Source organism: Chrysemys picta, chromosome 9 (assembly GCF_011386835.1).
Source record: "Chrysemys picta bellii isolate R12L10 chromosome 9, ASM1138683v2, whole genome shotgun sequence".
Taxonomy (NCBI): domain Eukaryota; kingdom Metazoa; phylum Chordata; order Testudines; family Emydidae; genus Chrysemys; species Chrysemys picta.
Window position 1 is genome coordinate 58457663 of NC_088799.1, and position 14287 is coordinate 58471949.

General features: G+C 48.9%; 1 protein-coding gene across 1 annotated transcript in view; it reads left to right on the forward strand.

Annotated features, from left to right (window-relative positions):
* Window positions 1–14287, forward strand: part of LOC101945205 (interleukin-20 receptor subunit alpha-like) — a 31811-nt gene that overhangs the window by 11926 nt on the left and 5598 nt on the right. Inside the window, exons 5-7 of the mRNA XM_065556293.1 lie at window positions 8127–8305; window positions 9984–10128; window positions 13576–13706. Of these exons, the coding sequence (XP_065412365.1) occupies window positions 8127–8305; window positions 9984–10128; window positions 13576–13706 (455 nt within the window). The remainder of the gene's footprint in view (window positions 1–8126; window positions 8306–9983; window positions 10129–13575; window positions 13707–14287) is intronic.

The window sequence follows — 14287 nt, forward strand, 5'->3', positions numbered from 1 at the left end:
GATCCTGATTTGAAAACAGCAACCTGGATGAGACAGGACGCAAGCCATTTCCAATCCTAGAGAGACAAGGTGGGATAGGTGACATCTTTTATTGGACCAACTTCTGTTGGTGAGAGACAAGCTTTTTGAGCTCTGTCGAGCTTGTGTTCAGGTCCTGAAGAAGATGAGCTCTGTGTAGCTTGAAAGCTTGTCTCTTTTGCCAACAGAAATTGGTCCAATAAGAGATATTACCTCACCCACTTTGTCTCTCTAATATCCTGGGATCAGTACAGCTACAACAACAAACAAATTGCCAAGCCTGTAATCCTGGACAGGTAAATTCTGATTCCAGAAGCTTTGTAGGTGATAGTATATCAAATAGATGGAGACATCTTGGTTTTCAGATACTAGGTGAAGATGTAGATGTAATACTCTAATTTTTACCTTTTGATCTGAGTAAATTTAACATGGGAGTAAGAGTCTACAGTTGCCACTTGAGGGATTTTGTCTGACAGTAGAAAAGCTCAGCTGCTGTCATGACGTAGTGAGGCACATTGCAGTGAAATATGATGGTTTGTTGTATCGTCATGTTGACATTGTCATGGCTGGATGCAGGGAGAATGTCATCCAGCCTTTCGAGGGCCTCAAAAATGACTTCAGGATTTGTGAATGCTGGCAGGTCATCCAGAAGTGCAGAAGTGGGTGTCACCCTTTGGTGCCAGGTGCCATGTTTGTGTGGAGAAGTGCCTCTATTTTCTAGACAGAGTTGGAAAAAGAAACTATCTGGGGAGGTAAAAGGAGCTCTTGAAGAGCATAAGGTTGGAATTTCTGGCTTCAACTATCTTTAAAAGAAAGGGCGTAGGAATCCCAGCAATAGAGGATGATACCCTTGGAGTCTAGCTGGAGAAGAAGATTGGGCAACGTCTTTTCTGTGTCCAGTCTAGACAGAATTAGATATGGCCAGTCTTCCTGAAAATCCTTGACTGACTTAGATTGTAACCTCTTTGGGGCCCAGACCAACTTTCCATTATGTGCAGTGTAACCGAGACACCTCCAGGGTGTGGTGTTCTGTCCCCTCTAATGGCACCAAGACCACTGAGAGAGATAGAGATATATAAAGTCTGCTCTACAGCCTTAGCTAAGAGCCAGTTGGCTTTTAGTTCATGCGGTAGAAGCTCATGCACTAAGCTCTAGAGGTCCCAGGTTTGATCCCACCCACTGGGGTCTGGCGATGTTACAACAGCGCCTAGCACAATGAGGCCCCAGTCCTAGAATAGAGCATCTGAGCACTATAGTAATACCAATAGTAATTAATAAATCCTGGGCGCAAATCCCTATAAAAATTGTGAACTTGTGAATCTCAGTGAAAGGGAAGTGTTATGATACTTAGCAGAAAATATTCCAGAGAACACTGCCAAGCAGAATTAGGGACATCTCTGGACTAGAGACATTTCTTAGCATTTAAAAAAAATTCCTGCGTTTTTAATCTCTCCAATGGCTTTTGAGTGTGCAGTTTCCATGTCCCACATTATGTGCCCATCGGTTGGTTTTGGTTAAGACATTATTCATAGATTCATAGATTCTAGGACTGGAAGGGACCTCGAGAGGTCATCGAGTCCAGTCCCCTGCCCGCATGGCAGGACCAAATACTGTCTAGACCATCCCTGATAGACATTTATCTAACCTACTCTTAAATATCTCCAGAGATGGAGATTCCACAACCTCCCTAGGCAATTTATTCCAGTGTTTAACCACCCTGACAGTTAGGAACTTTTTCCTAATGTCCAACCTAGACCTCCCTTGCTGCAGTTTAAACCCATTGCTTCTGGTTCTATCCTTAGAGGCTAAGGTGAACAAGTTTTCTCCCTCCTCCTTATGACACCCTTTTAAATACCTGAAAACTGCTATCATGTCCCCTCTCAGTCTTCTCTTTTCCAAACTAAACAAACCCAATTCTTTCAGCCTTCCATCATAGGTCATGTTCTCAAGACCTTTAATCATTCTTGTTGCTCTTCTCTGGACCCGCTCCAATTTCTCCACATCTTTTTTAAAATGCGGTGCCCAGAACTGGACACAATACTCCAGCTGAGGCCTAACCAGAGCAGAGTAGAGCGGAAGAATGACTTCTCGTGTCTTGCTCACAACACACCTGTTAATACATCCCAGAATCATGTTTGCTTTTTTTGCAACAGCATCACACTGTTGACTCATATTTAGCTTGTGGTCCACTATAACCCCTAGATCCCTTTCTGCCGTACTCCTTCCTAGACAGTCTCTTCCCATTCTGTATGTGTGAAACTGATTTTTCCTTCCTAGGTGGAGCACTTTGCATTTGTCTTTGTTAAACTTCATCCTGTTTACCTCAGCCCATTTCTCCAATTTGTCCAGATCATTTTGAATTATGACCCTGTCCTCCAAAGCAGTTGCAATCCCTCCCAGTTTGGTATCATCCGCAAACTTAATAAGCGTACTTTCTATGCCAATATCTAAGTCGTTGATGAAGATATTGAACAGCGCCGGTCCCAAAACAGACCCCTGCGGTACCCCACTCGTTATGCCTTTCCAGCAGGATTGGGAACCATTAATAACAACTCTCTGAGTATGGTTATCCAGCCAGTTATGCACCCACCTTATAGTTGCCCCATCTAAATTGTATTTGCCTAGTTTATCGATAAGAATGTCATGCGAGACTGTATCAAATGCCTTACTTAGGGTGACCAGACGTCCCGATAAAATCGGGACCGTCCCGATATTTAGGCATTTGTCCCGCGTCCCGATTGATCTTCGGTCGGGACGCTGCACTCCGCTTTTTTTTTTTTTTTTTCTCTGCCGGGCTGCCGGCAGCACTCAGCTGTTCTCGGCTTTTTTTTTTTCTTCTCGTCTGACTGCCGGCAGCACTCAGCTGTTTTCTGTTGGTTTCTCTCCCCCCCCCCCCCTCCTAAAAACCAGAGGCTGAAGGTATGCATACCTAAGGAAGGGTGCATAATCTCCTTTGACTGCCCGCAGCCCTGGGCTGTTCTCAGCTCCCGCCCCCGACTGCCAGCAGCACTGGGTCACAGTAGGGAATTGGGAGAGGGAGCTGTTTGTGTCCTTACACCAGCACTCGGTTTTTTGGTTTTTTTTGCTCCGCCAGTGACCCCCCCCCCTCCCCTCCCCCCTTGTGTCCCGATATTTTCTTCCTGTCATCTGGTCACCCTAGCCTTACTAAAGTCTAGGTATACCATATCCACAGCTTCACCCTTATCCACAAGGCTCGTTATCCTATCAAAGAAAGCTATCAGATTGGTTTGACATGATTTGTTCTTCACAAATCCATGCTGGCTGTTCCCTATCACCTTACCACCTTCCAAGTGTTTGCAGATGATTTCCTTAATTACTTGCTCCATTATCTTCCCTGGCACAGAAGTTAAACTAACTGGTCTGTAGTTTCCTGGGTTGTTTTTATTTCCCTTTTTATAGATGGGCACTATATTTGCCCTTTTCCAGTCTTCTGGAATCTCTCCCGTCTCCCATGATTTTCCAAAGATAATAGCTAGAGGCTCAGATACCTCCTCTATTAGCTCCTTGAGTATTCTAGGATGCATTTCATCAGGCCCTGGTGACTTGCAGGCATCTAACTTTTCTAAGTGATTTTTAACTTGTTCTTTTTTTATTTTATCTGCTAAACCTACCCCCTTCCCATTAGCATTCATTATGTTAGGCATTCCTTCAGACTTCTCGGTGAAGACCGAAACAAAGAAGTCATTAAGCATCTCTGCCATTTCCAAGTTTCCTGTTACTGTTTCTCCCTCTTCACTAAGCAGTGGGCCTACCCTGTCTTTGGTCTTCCTCTTGCTTCTAATGTATTGATAAAAAGTCTTCTTGTTTCCCTTTATTCCCGTAGCTAGTTTGAGCTCATTTTGTGCCTTTGCCTTTCTAATCTTGCCCCTGCATTCCTGTGTTGTTTGCCTATATTCATCCTTTGTAATCTGTCCTAGTTTCCATTTTTTATATGACTCCTTTTTATTTTTTAGATCATGCAAGATCTCATGGTTAAGCCAAGGTGGTCTTTTGCCACATTTTCTATCTTTCCTAACCAGCGGAATAGCTTGCTTTTGGGCCCTTAATAGTGTCCCTTTGAAAAACTGCCAACTCTCCTCAGTTGTTTTTCCCCTCAGTCTTGATTCCCTTGGGACCTTACCTATCAGCTCTCTGAGCTTACCAAAATCCGCCTTCCTGAAATCCATTGTCTCTATTTTGCTGTTCTCCCTTCTACCCTTCCTTAGAATTGCAAACTCTATGATTTCATGATCACTTTCACCCAGGCTGCCTTCTACTTTCAAATTCTCAACGAGTTCCTCCCTATTTGTTAAAATCAAGTCTAGAACAGCTTTCCCCCTAGTAGCTTTTTCAACCTTCTGAAATAAAAAGTTGTCTCCAATGCAGTCCAAGAATTTGTTGGATAGTCTGTGCCCCGCTGTGTTATTTTCCCAACATATATCCGGATAGTTGAAGTCCCCCATCACCACCAAATCTTGGGCTTTGGATGATTTTGTTAGTTGCTTAAAAAAAGCCTCATCCACCTCTTCCACCTGGTTAGGTGGCCTGTAGTAGACTCCTAGCATGACATCTCCCTTGTTTTTTACCCCTTTTAGCCTAACCCTGAGACTCTCAACTCTTCCGTCTCCTATGTCCATCTCTACCTCAGTCCAAGTGTGTACATTTTTAATATATAAGGCAACACCTCCTCCCTTTTTCCCCTGTCTATCCTTCCTGAGCAAGCTGTACCCATCCACACCAACATTCCAATCATGTGTATTATCCCACCAAGTTTCAGTGATGCCAACAATGTCATAGTTGTATTTATTTATTAGCACTTCCAGTTCTTCCTGCTTATTCCCCATACTTCTCGCATTTGTATATAGGCATCTAAGATACTGGTTTGATCTTTCCTCCCAGTTTTGTCCTGACCCTCCTTTCTCTCTGACAATATAGCCCACACTCCCTCTCGTTTCCGACCCATCTCCCCGGTCTCCATGTTCCCCACTTACCTGTGGGCTTTGCTCACCTGTCCCCGTCGAACCTAGTTTAAAGCCCTCCTCACTAGGTTAGCCAGTCTGTGTCCAAATAGGGTCTTTCCTCTCCTCGAAAGGTGAACGCCATCTCTGCCTAGCAGTCCTTCCTCGAATAGCATCCTGTGGTCTAGGAAGCCAAAGCCCTCCTGGCGACACCATCTTCGCAGCCAGGCATTCACCTCCATGATGCATCTGTCTCTGCCCGGGCCCCTACCTTTGACAGGAAGAATCGAAGAGAATACCACCTGTGCTCCAAACTCCTTCACCCGTACTCCCAGAGCCCTGTAGTCACTCTTGATCCGCTCAGTGTCACACCGCGCAGTATCATTTGTGCCCACATGGATGAGTAGCATGGGGTAGTAGTCAGAGGGCTGGATAATCCTCAACAATGCCTCCGTAACGTCTCGGATACGGGCTCCCGGCAGGCAGCATACCTCCTGAGATGAAATGTCAGGGGGACAGATGGGCGCCTCCGTCCCCCTCAGCAGAGAATCTCCGACCACCAATACCCTACGTTTCCTATTCGCAGTGGTGGCAGCAGACCTCCCAGCCTTAGGGGTACGAGGCTTCTCCTCCTTTACTGTAGGGAGTGATTAGCAAAAGCTGAAACACAGTGGTTAGCACTGCAGTTGCCACTCTTGCAGTATATTTGCACTGAGCATGCTCACACTGTTGCATGTTGGTTGGTATGTGTAGTGTGTGTGTAAAGGCTGCATATTGAATAGGGCTGATTAACTGAGGACAGGTGCATCACTGTTTGGGAAGGAATGGCAAAGGGGATGGGGATTAAAAGTCGTTGGTGCCACTATTAACTGGGTTAATGCCTCTTTCCTTTGTTCCAAGCTTTCTGCTATTGTACTCTATCTCGGATGTTCAAGTGAAACAAAAACATAGTCACTTTGGGAACTTCTTGTTTCATTGTAAAACTCATGACTTAATGGGGAAAAAGAGCTGGAATAAATGGACTGAAACACACTGTCTGAAAATAACCCAGTTAAAGGATTCTGTTACTGACTGAAACTCCTACTGAGCTTTGACAGTGAAGCAAGGGAGTGTGAGATGGAGAGCTAGATTCACTCCCCTTTCAATGGTGCTGGGTTGAACTATCCAGATCAAACCAAAGCTAAGAGCAGTGAGGGAGCCATAGAGACTGGATCTTCCGCTGGCCACGCAGTCCTTCCAGGTGATGTGAGGAATAGCCCAGGATGGAATAACAGTATTAAGTCCTAGGTAGGATGGAACAGAATAGCACAGAATAGTCAGGGATTGAATTTCCCCCATAGGAGCGTTTGCTTAGGACAAGGCTGGGGTTCATTGGTGGAGCAATGGAGGTACTGAATAATCACCGTGACTGAATAAATTCTCCTCTTGCTCCCAAGCTGAGGATTTGTGACTGACACAGTGAATGAACACAAAGATGGAATTCTAGAGACAATTGACAATTTTCTATTGCAAAAGGCTAGGGTTAGGGTTAGTCCAATTGAAAATAGCTTTTTGATGAACTGACAGTTTTTTGCAGACATTTCTAGTTTGGGATTATCCGTTTTTTTACGAAAACCTGAAAAAAATGTAGAAAAATTTCAATGAAAGTGGGGGGGGGGGATCAATTTCATTGAAATGATACACTGGGGGGGGAAATAATTTCCTAAGCAACTCTACTGAAATCCTATCATCCCAGGAGCTGGGTGTCTCTTCAGGATTGAGCAGTCCTGAAGACCAAGTCCCATCTCAGGTCTCTATGTGCAGCCAGAGCTTGAGCCTTAGCTCTACTTGAAGATTTATTTTATACTATAACTTCAAGTCTGAGTTGTAGAGTCCTGCTGGGAAAAGCCAGCCCATCTGGCTCTTGAAATAAAATACGCTCAATCCTTCCGCCCAACAAGGCTATGAGCTACAGTAGTGGTCTCCAACCTTTTTACACCCAAGATCACTTTTTGAATCTAAGGGCAACCCAGAATCTACCCCACCCCTTTCCCAAGGCCCTTCCCCTTCCCCAAAGCCCCGCCTTGCTCACTCCATCCCCCCCTCACTCTGTCGCTTGCTCTCCTCCACCCTCACTCACTTTCACCGGGCTGGGGTAAGGGGTTGCGGTTCGGGAGGGGGTGTGGGCTCTGGGCAGGGGCCGAGGGGTTTGCAGTGTGGGAGGGGGCTCTGGGCTGAGTTGGGGCAGGGGGCTGGGGTACAGGAGGGGGTGAGGGGTGCAAGCTCTAGGAGGGAGTTTGGGTGCAGGAGGGGATCCGGGCTGTTGCAGAATGTTGGGGTGCAGGAGGGGGTATGGGGTGCTGGCTCCAGGAGGGGGCTCGATGCTGGGGGTTGGGATGCAGGAGGGGGTACAGGGTGCTGGCTCTGGGAGGGGGTTCAGGGCTGGGGCCCAGTGTTGGGGTGAAGGAGGGGGTACAGGGTGCTAGCTCTGGGAGGGGGCTCAGGGTAGGACTTGGGGTGTAGGAGGGGATTCAGGTGCAGGAGGGAGTATGGGATGCTGGCTCCAGGAGGGGGCTCAGGGCTGGGGGTTGGGGTGCGGCCACTTCTGGGAGCAGCATAGGGCCGGGATAGGCAGGGTGTCTGCCTTAGTGGCAGCCCCACTGCACTGCCGGAGATCGCGATCAACTGGGAGATCCTCTAGGACCACTTGGTGACCACTGAGCTACAGAGTTCCAGTGGAATATTCAAAAATTCCTTGGACACTTAAATTCCTTGGACTTTCAGGCTGCCTAGAGGCAGCAGTAGGCTTAATGAGGCCTGAGATGAGTGTAATCTGAGAAGCACAGAGCAGTTTGGCAGGAAACAGGTGCTAATGGGAAGAAGTGAGGTTTTTTACCCACGAAAGCTTATGCCCAAATAAATCTGTTAGTCTTTAAGGTGCCACCGGACTCCTTGTTGTTTTAATGGGTGGTAGTCAACTGAAAATTTGCAATAGTTTCTGTAGCTTCCAGACGTGGCATATGTCACCACCAGACAGCACTACTGCCAGACCTACCATGAGAGAGGATGAAGTTACCAAACTCAAGACAGGAATCTACAAAAAAAGAAGGTGATTAGTTCTAAGAAAATAAGTAGCCTGACAGTTGTGCCTTTTCTCTTTTATTTTCACAGCGATTGTGGGTCCCCCGATCCTGACTCTTATGCTGGTGAATGAGAATCTGACCGTAATTCTGTCCATGCCACTCACCCCTTATCGCAGGAGAAATGGCACTTACAAGTCAGTCCAGAAAGTGCTACTGAACTGGAAGTACCGGATCAGCCTTTCCGAAAAGGGTGTTCACATCAACAATGTAAGCAACAACATTCACAGTGTGTTGGGAGGAGAAGAGGAGGTTACACACTTCTGTGTGATGTGAGGATGGGCAGAGTGGTGGGTGATTTCAGATATTATGCTGGGTGAACCTCACAGGGGGCAGGGGTTGGGTTTGTTTTGGATAGAAGAATGTCAAAGTTTGGATGCTTATTTGAGCTTCCTGAGTCAGCAACATTGGGTTGGAAATCTTATGGAATCAGGCTTACTGGTCCTTCAACTTCTGATCCCAGCTGGCACCCTTCCTGGTGGTGGTTTGGTACCTCTGGTTCTGGGCCGCAGATGTTTGGAGATGGGCAATAAACTACTCTTGTGGACATTTCAAAAGGGATTGAGTTTGTTTCTAGAACTGGGTTCTAGCAAAAGCTTGAGGATAGGGGTGGTTTCTTATTTTTCCAAACTAGTTCACCCATCCCTAATCAGGAGATGGAGAGGGAACTCTTGTAAGTGAAGGGCAGAGAGACTGGAATGCTCAGAAGCCATTAAATGGCATGTGTAAAGGGGGAAGACTTCAAGAACAGAAATGTGGACAGAACTATGGATTAGGTATGGAAAGTACTTATTAGAGGTGATTAAAGACCCCTGAGTGATGGGGTAACATAATCTGCACTGGAACTAGCTGACAGATAGCTGCAGAGAGCAAAATGCAGAGGCAGGAAAGATCCAGAGAAAGGCAATGAAGAGAGACTGACAGAGCAAGAGTAGTTAAGTCAGAGAAGAGTTGAGGAAGAGAGGGTGTGACAGAGATATATAAAGTAATGAATGTGAGGGACTGGTAAATCAGACACTTCTATTTTCTCTTTCTCCGAATGCAAAGGGGACACTAAGTGGAATGAAAAGGCAGCAAGTTTCAAACTGACATAAATAAATGTTTTTTTTGCATAATGAACACAACGGATTCCTTGCTACAAGATACTGAAACTAACAGCTCAACAACGTTCCAGAAAGCATTAGACATTGGGCTACTGTGTTCATCAATAAGAAAAATGACTGAAATTACATTAGCTAAGATAAAAATGCACATGGGATATTAACATGCATAAATCAGCCACTACCTATTTCTTCAAAGGAAGAAACTGATCCCACAGCCATGTTATTGCGGAATTATCCATTGGGGAGGTTTTAGACCAGGGGTGGGCAAACTTTTTGGCCTGAGGGCCACATCAGGGACTAGAAATTATATGGCGGGCTTTGAATGCTCACAAAATTGGGGTTGGGGTGTGGGAGGTGGTGCAGGCTCTGGGGTGGGGCTGGGGTGAGGAGTTTGGGGTGTAAGAGGGTGCTCTGGGCTGTGACCGAGGAGTTCGGAGGGCAGAAGGGGGATTAGGGCTGGGGTAGGGGTGCAGGTTCTGGATGGGGTTGTTGGCTCTGGGGTGGGGCTGTGGATGAGGAGTTTGGGGTGCAGGAGGGTGCTCCGGGCTGGGATCAAGGGGTTTGGAGAGCGGGAGGGGGATCAGGGCTGGGGCAGGGGGTTGGGGCATGGGGAGAGGCTCAGGGGGTGCAGGGTCTGAGCGGCACTTACCTCAAGTGGCTCCCGGAAGCAGTGGCATATCCCTTCTCCAGCTCCTATGTCATGAAGGTAACATGAGTGAATTTTTGCTCCATGATGCAGTTGTTAGGCAGGTGCTATCATGGCAATGTCTCTGTCTCTCCTTAAGGTGTCCTTTCAGCCAGAGGGCAAGATAACTTCGCACACATTTGAGTATCTGAAACCAAATACCGATTATTGTGTCACAGCCCGTGTGGTCAGACAGCAAAGCAAGGTGTCTGTGCAATGTATCAAGACTCCAGACAGTCCAGCAGGTAAGACAGCTCCAGGGCAGTGCCACTGCTGTATTCCCTGTTCAGACTTCTGGTTTAGATCTGGGGATGGATTGATTGGTCAGGGCCATGGCCATCAAGTACAACAGAGACGGAGAATTGAGTCTGTGAGCAGGGCCGGCTCTGGCTTTTTGGCTGCCCCAAGCAAAAAAAAAAAAATGGGGCGGCCAGAACGGCAAAGCAAAAAAATACCTGCGGCGTGGCCGGAGCGCGGGTGCAGGGGGAACCTAGCAGAGGGGAGGGAGAGGGAGCGGGTGGGAGAGAGAGAGAGAAGGGGGGTGTCCAGGGCTACAGCGGGGCGCTACCACGCGTCCCCTCCCACCGTGCCGCACCGCCTGCCGGGAGGGCTCCGCTCCAGTCAGCGCGGAGGGAAGGTCGAGGACTGCTCTGCCAGGCTTGCTGCAGGGTGCTCCAGTCCTCCGCGCTGCCACCCCCTACAGGGCGGCCGGAGTGGAACAAAAAAAAACCAATCAAACAAAAAAAAAGCAGCCATGCCACCCTAGGATTGGGCCGAATGCCACCTTGTTCAATCTGCCGCCCCAAGCACCAGCTTGCTCGGCTGGTGCCTGGAGCCGGCCCTGTCTGTGAGAGGAGGGTGACCTGATAGGCTGTGTGATTGAATTTGTTGAATCTGCAGAGCCCCATGAGCATAGAGAGTCATTGCTCCCACGCATAGGTATGCGCAGCACATTTCATTAGGGTGTGCACCCAGGGAGCCTGCCCCCACCCTGCCCCCATCCACTCCCTCCTACTTCCCACCCCCTGACTTCCCCCCTGCTCCTTGTCCCCTGACTACCCCCTCCTGGGACCCCTACCCCTAACTGCCCCCCAGGACCCCACCCCCTATCTAAGCCTCCCTGCTTCTTGTCCCCTGAGTGCCCCCCTAGGACTCTATGCCCTATCTGTCCCCTGACTGCCATGACCCTTATCCACACCCCCGCCCCCAGACAGACCCCCAGGACTCCCTCGCCCCATCCAACCACTCCCCGCCCCCGACAGGATCCCCAGAACTCCCGACCCATACAACCCGCCCTGCTCCCTGCCTGCCCCAACCCCTCTCCACACCCCTGCCTCCTGACAGGCCGCCCCCCAGAACTCCCAACTCATCCAACCCCCCCCCCCAGCTCCTTGTCCCCTGACCACCCTCTCCAGAGACCTCCCACCCTAACTGCCCCCCCAGGACCCTCCTTGCTCCCTGTCCCCTGACTGCCCTGACCCCTATCCACCCCCTGCCCCCTGACAAACCCCGGGATTCCCATGCCCCATCCAACCCCCCCATGCTCCCTGACTGCCCCCTCCAGAGACCCCCCACCCCTAACCACCTCCCTGGGATCCCACCCACTATCCAACCCACCCTGCTCCCTGTCCCCTGACTGCCCCCCCTTATCCAACCCCCCCGGCCCTGGACCCCTTACCATGAGGCTCCTAGCAACATGTTTGGCTTCACGCAGAGCCAGACATGCTGCCCCGCGGGAGCGGGCAGCCCGCCCCTCAGAATGCTGCGTGTGCAGCGGCATGGCTCCGGATGAGCGGGGAGCATGTCTGCCTCCCCGCGGAGCCAAACACTGTCCCACGGGAACGCGCAGTCCCGGCCCCCAGAGCACTGTGCGTGCGGCAGCATGGCTCCAGGGGAGGGGTCAATGCGGGGGAGGGACCGGCGACTTGCTGTGCTTGGTCACACGCTGCGGCCTGGGAGCGCAGACCCCGCAGCTTGCCGTGCTGGGAGAGTGGGGCCATTTGCCCACCCCTGCATTAGGGTGTGCCTGGGCACACCCGGCACACCCCGTGCGCACGCCTATGCTCCCACAATGTAACATGGCTGGAGGTTTGCTAAGCATTCCAAACCATGTTGTTTCTGAGGGTAGCCATTTAGAGATGATAAAGAGTTAACTACAGATGGCATGTTGTGCCCCTCTTACCTGGATTGCAAATAGCACTCAGGTGCTAACGTCCTCCCACCCACCCTGTAGCATGTCTGGCCATTGAACAAGACCCAGCTGTGGGCATGTTCCGGTAGGAGAACAAATAAAATAATAGAATTTCAGGGTTGGAAGGGACCTGAGGATGTCATCTAGTCCAACCCTCTGCTCAAAGCAGGACCAATCCCCAACTAAATCATCCCAGCCAGGATTTTGTCAAGCCTGACCTTAAAAACCTCTGAGGAAGGAGAATCCACCACCTCCCTAGGTAACCCATTCCAGTGCTTCACCACCCTCCTAGTGAAAAAGTTTTTCCTAATATCCAACCTAAACCTCCCCCACTACAACTTGAGACCATTACTCCTTGTTCTGTCATCTGGTACCACTGAGAACAGTCTAGATCCATCCTCTTTGGAACCCCCTTTCAGGTAGTTGAAAGCAGCTATCAAATCCCGCCTCATTCTTCTCTTCTGCAGACTAAACAATCCCAGTTCCCTCAGCCTCTCCTCATAAGACATGTGCTCCAGGTCCCTAATCATTTTTGTTGCCCTCCACGGGACTCTTTCCAATTTTTCCACATCCTTCTTGTAGTGTGGGGCCCAAAACTGAACACAGTACTCCAGATGAGGCCTCTCCAATGTCGAATAGAGGGGAATGATCACGTCCCTTGATCTGCTGGCAATGCCCATACTTATACAGCCCAAAATGCCATTAGCCTTCTTGGCAACAAGGGCACACTGTCGACTCATATCCAGCTTCTGGTCCACTGTAACCCCTAGGTCCTTCTCTGCAGAACTGCTGCCTAGCCATTCTGTCCCTAGTCTGTAGCAGTGCATGGGATTCTTCCGTCCTAAATGTAGGACTCTGCACTTGTCCTTGTTGAACCCCATCAGATTTCTTTTGGCCCAATCCTCTAATTTGTCTAGGTCTCTCTGTATCCTATCCCTACCCTTCAGCATATCTACCACTCCTCCCAGTTTAGTGTCATCTGCAAACTTGCTGAGGGTGCAGTCCACACCATCCTCTAGCAAAGGAGAGCAAAGTCTGCATGATGCAAGAGTGACTTGCAGGCTCCAAGAGGAGCACAGCTATCATGAAGGATTTGCCAGTGGCTCAGCCACTACAGCTGCTTTGGACCAGTGGCCCTCATTGGAGATGGGGTAGGAGGCACACTTTGCTACATCTGCTCAGAAAACCTGGATATCAGTGGACTAGTACAAGTCCAGTGTTAAAATAATGAGGAGCAGGGGGAGTGCAGTTCTCCCTCTCCCCTCATTCTCTACAGCCCATGGTGCAGCAAGGGCACCCTTTCAGTCAGTGACCACGCCCCAGCTGGCTAATGAGGGGGCGCAGAGTAGCACCTCCTTTGCTGTAAGTGACGGGGGTAACTCACACTGCTTGGTAAGACACCCATGTGGCGTGTAGCAGTCCGAGTGATCAGGCCCCGAAAGGTGGCTCAGTGTGAGCATTTCTCCCTCCCCCCGCTTGAACTGTTCTTAATTCTTTTCAGATTTCCTCTGGGACCTTGTTCTTGTTCTGGTTGCCCTCTTCATGCTGCTTCTGCTGAGCGCCGTTTGCTTCTATTTCCTCAAGCTCTACATGTATTCAAGCATCTCGAAAATGCCCTTCCCCAAAACACTGGTGAGTGAGCAACAACTCCTGTCAAGAGTCAGTAAATGGCACTGTATTGTTACACTGCCGAGGCCATGCAGCAGCTAGGCTGTGCACTGGCTGGACATCCCAAGCCCTCTAATTCTTACAGAGCATGCCTCCTGTTCTGGAACTGGCAGCTCTTGGGTCGCTCTGCTGGGCTGTGAGTTCACACGGATATGTTTGGTAGGGATGAACAGTGATTGACTAGGGAATCGTTGAGTGAATGAAATACCTAACGGAGAGCACTGGAGGGAGTTTCGGGAATGAGACAAGAGGGGAAGAATGGAGAATAACAAAGAGGGTGGAGCTGAGATATTTTCTAAGTAGGGCTGTCAATTAATCGCAGTTAACTCAAGCGATTAACTCAAAACAAATTAACTCATATAAAAAAGTTAATCACAATTAATCACAGTTTTAATCACACTGTTAAATAATAATAAAATACCAACTGAAATGTATTATAAATATTTTGGATGTTTTTTCTACATTTTCAAATATATATTGATTTCAATTGCAACACAGAATACAAAGTGTACAGTGCTCACTTTGTATTATTATTCTTGATTACA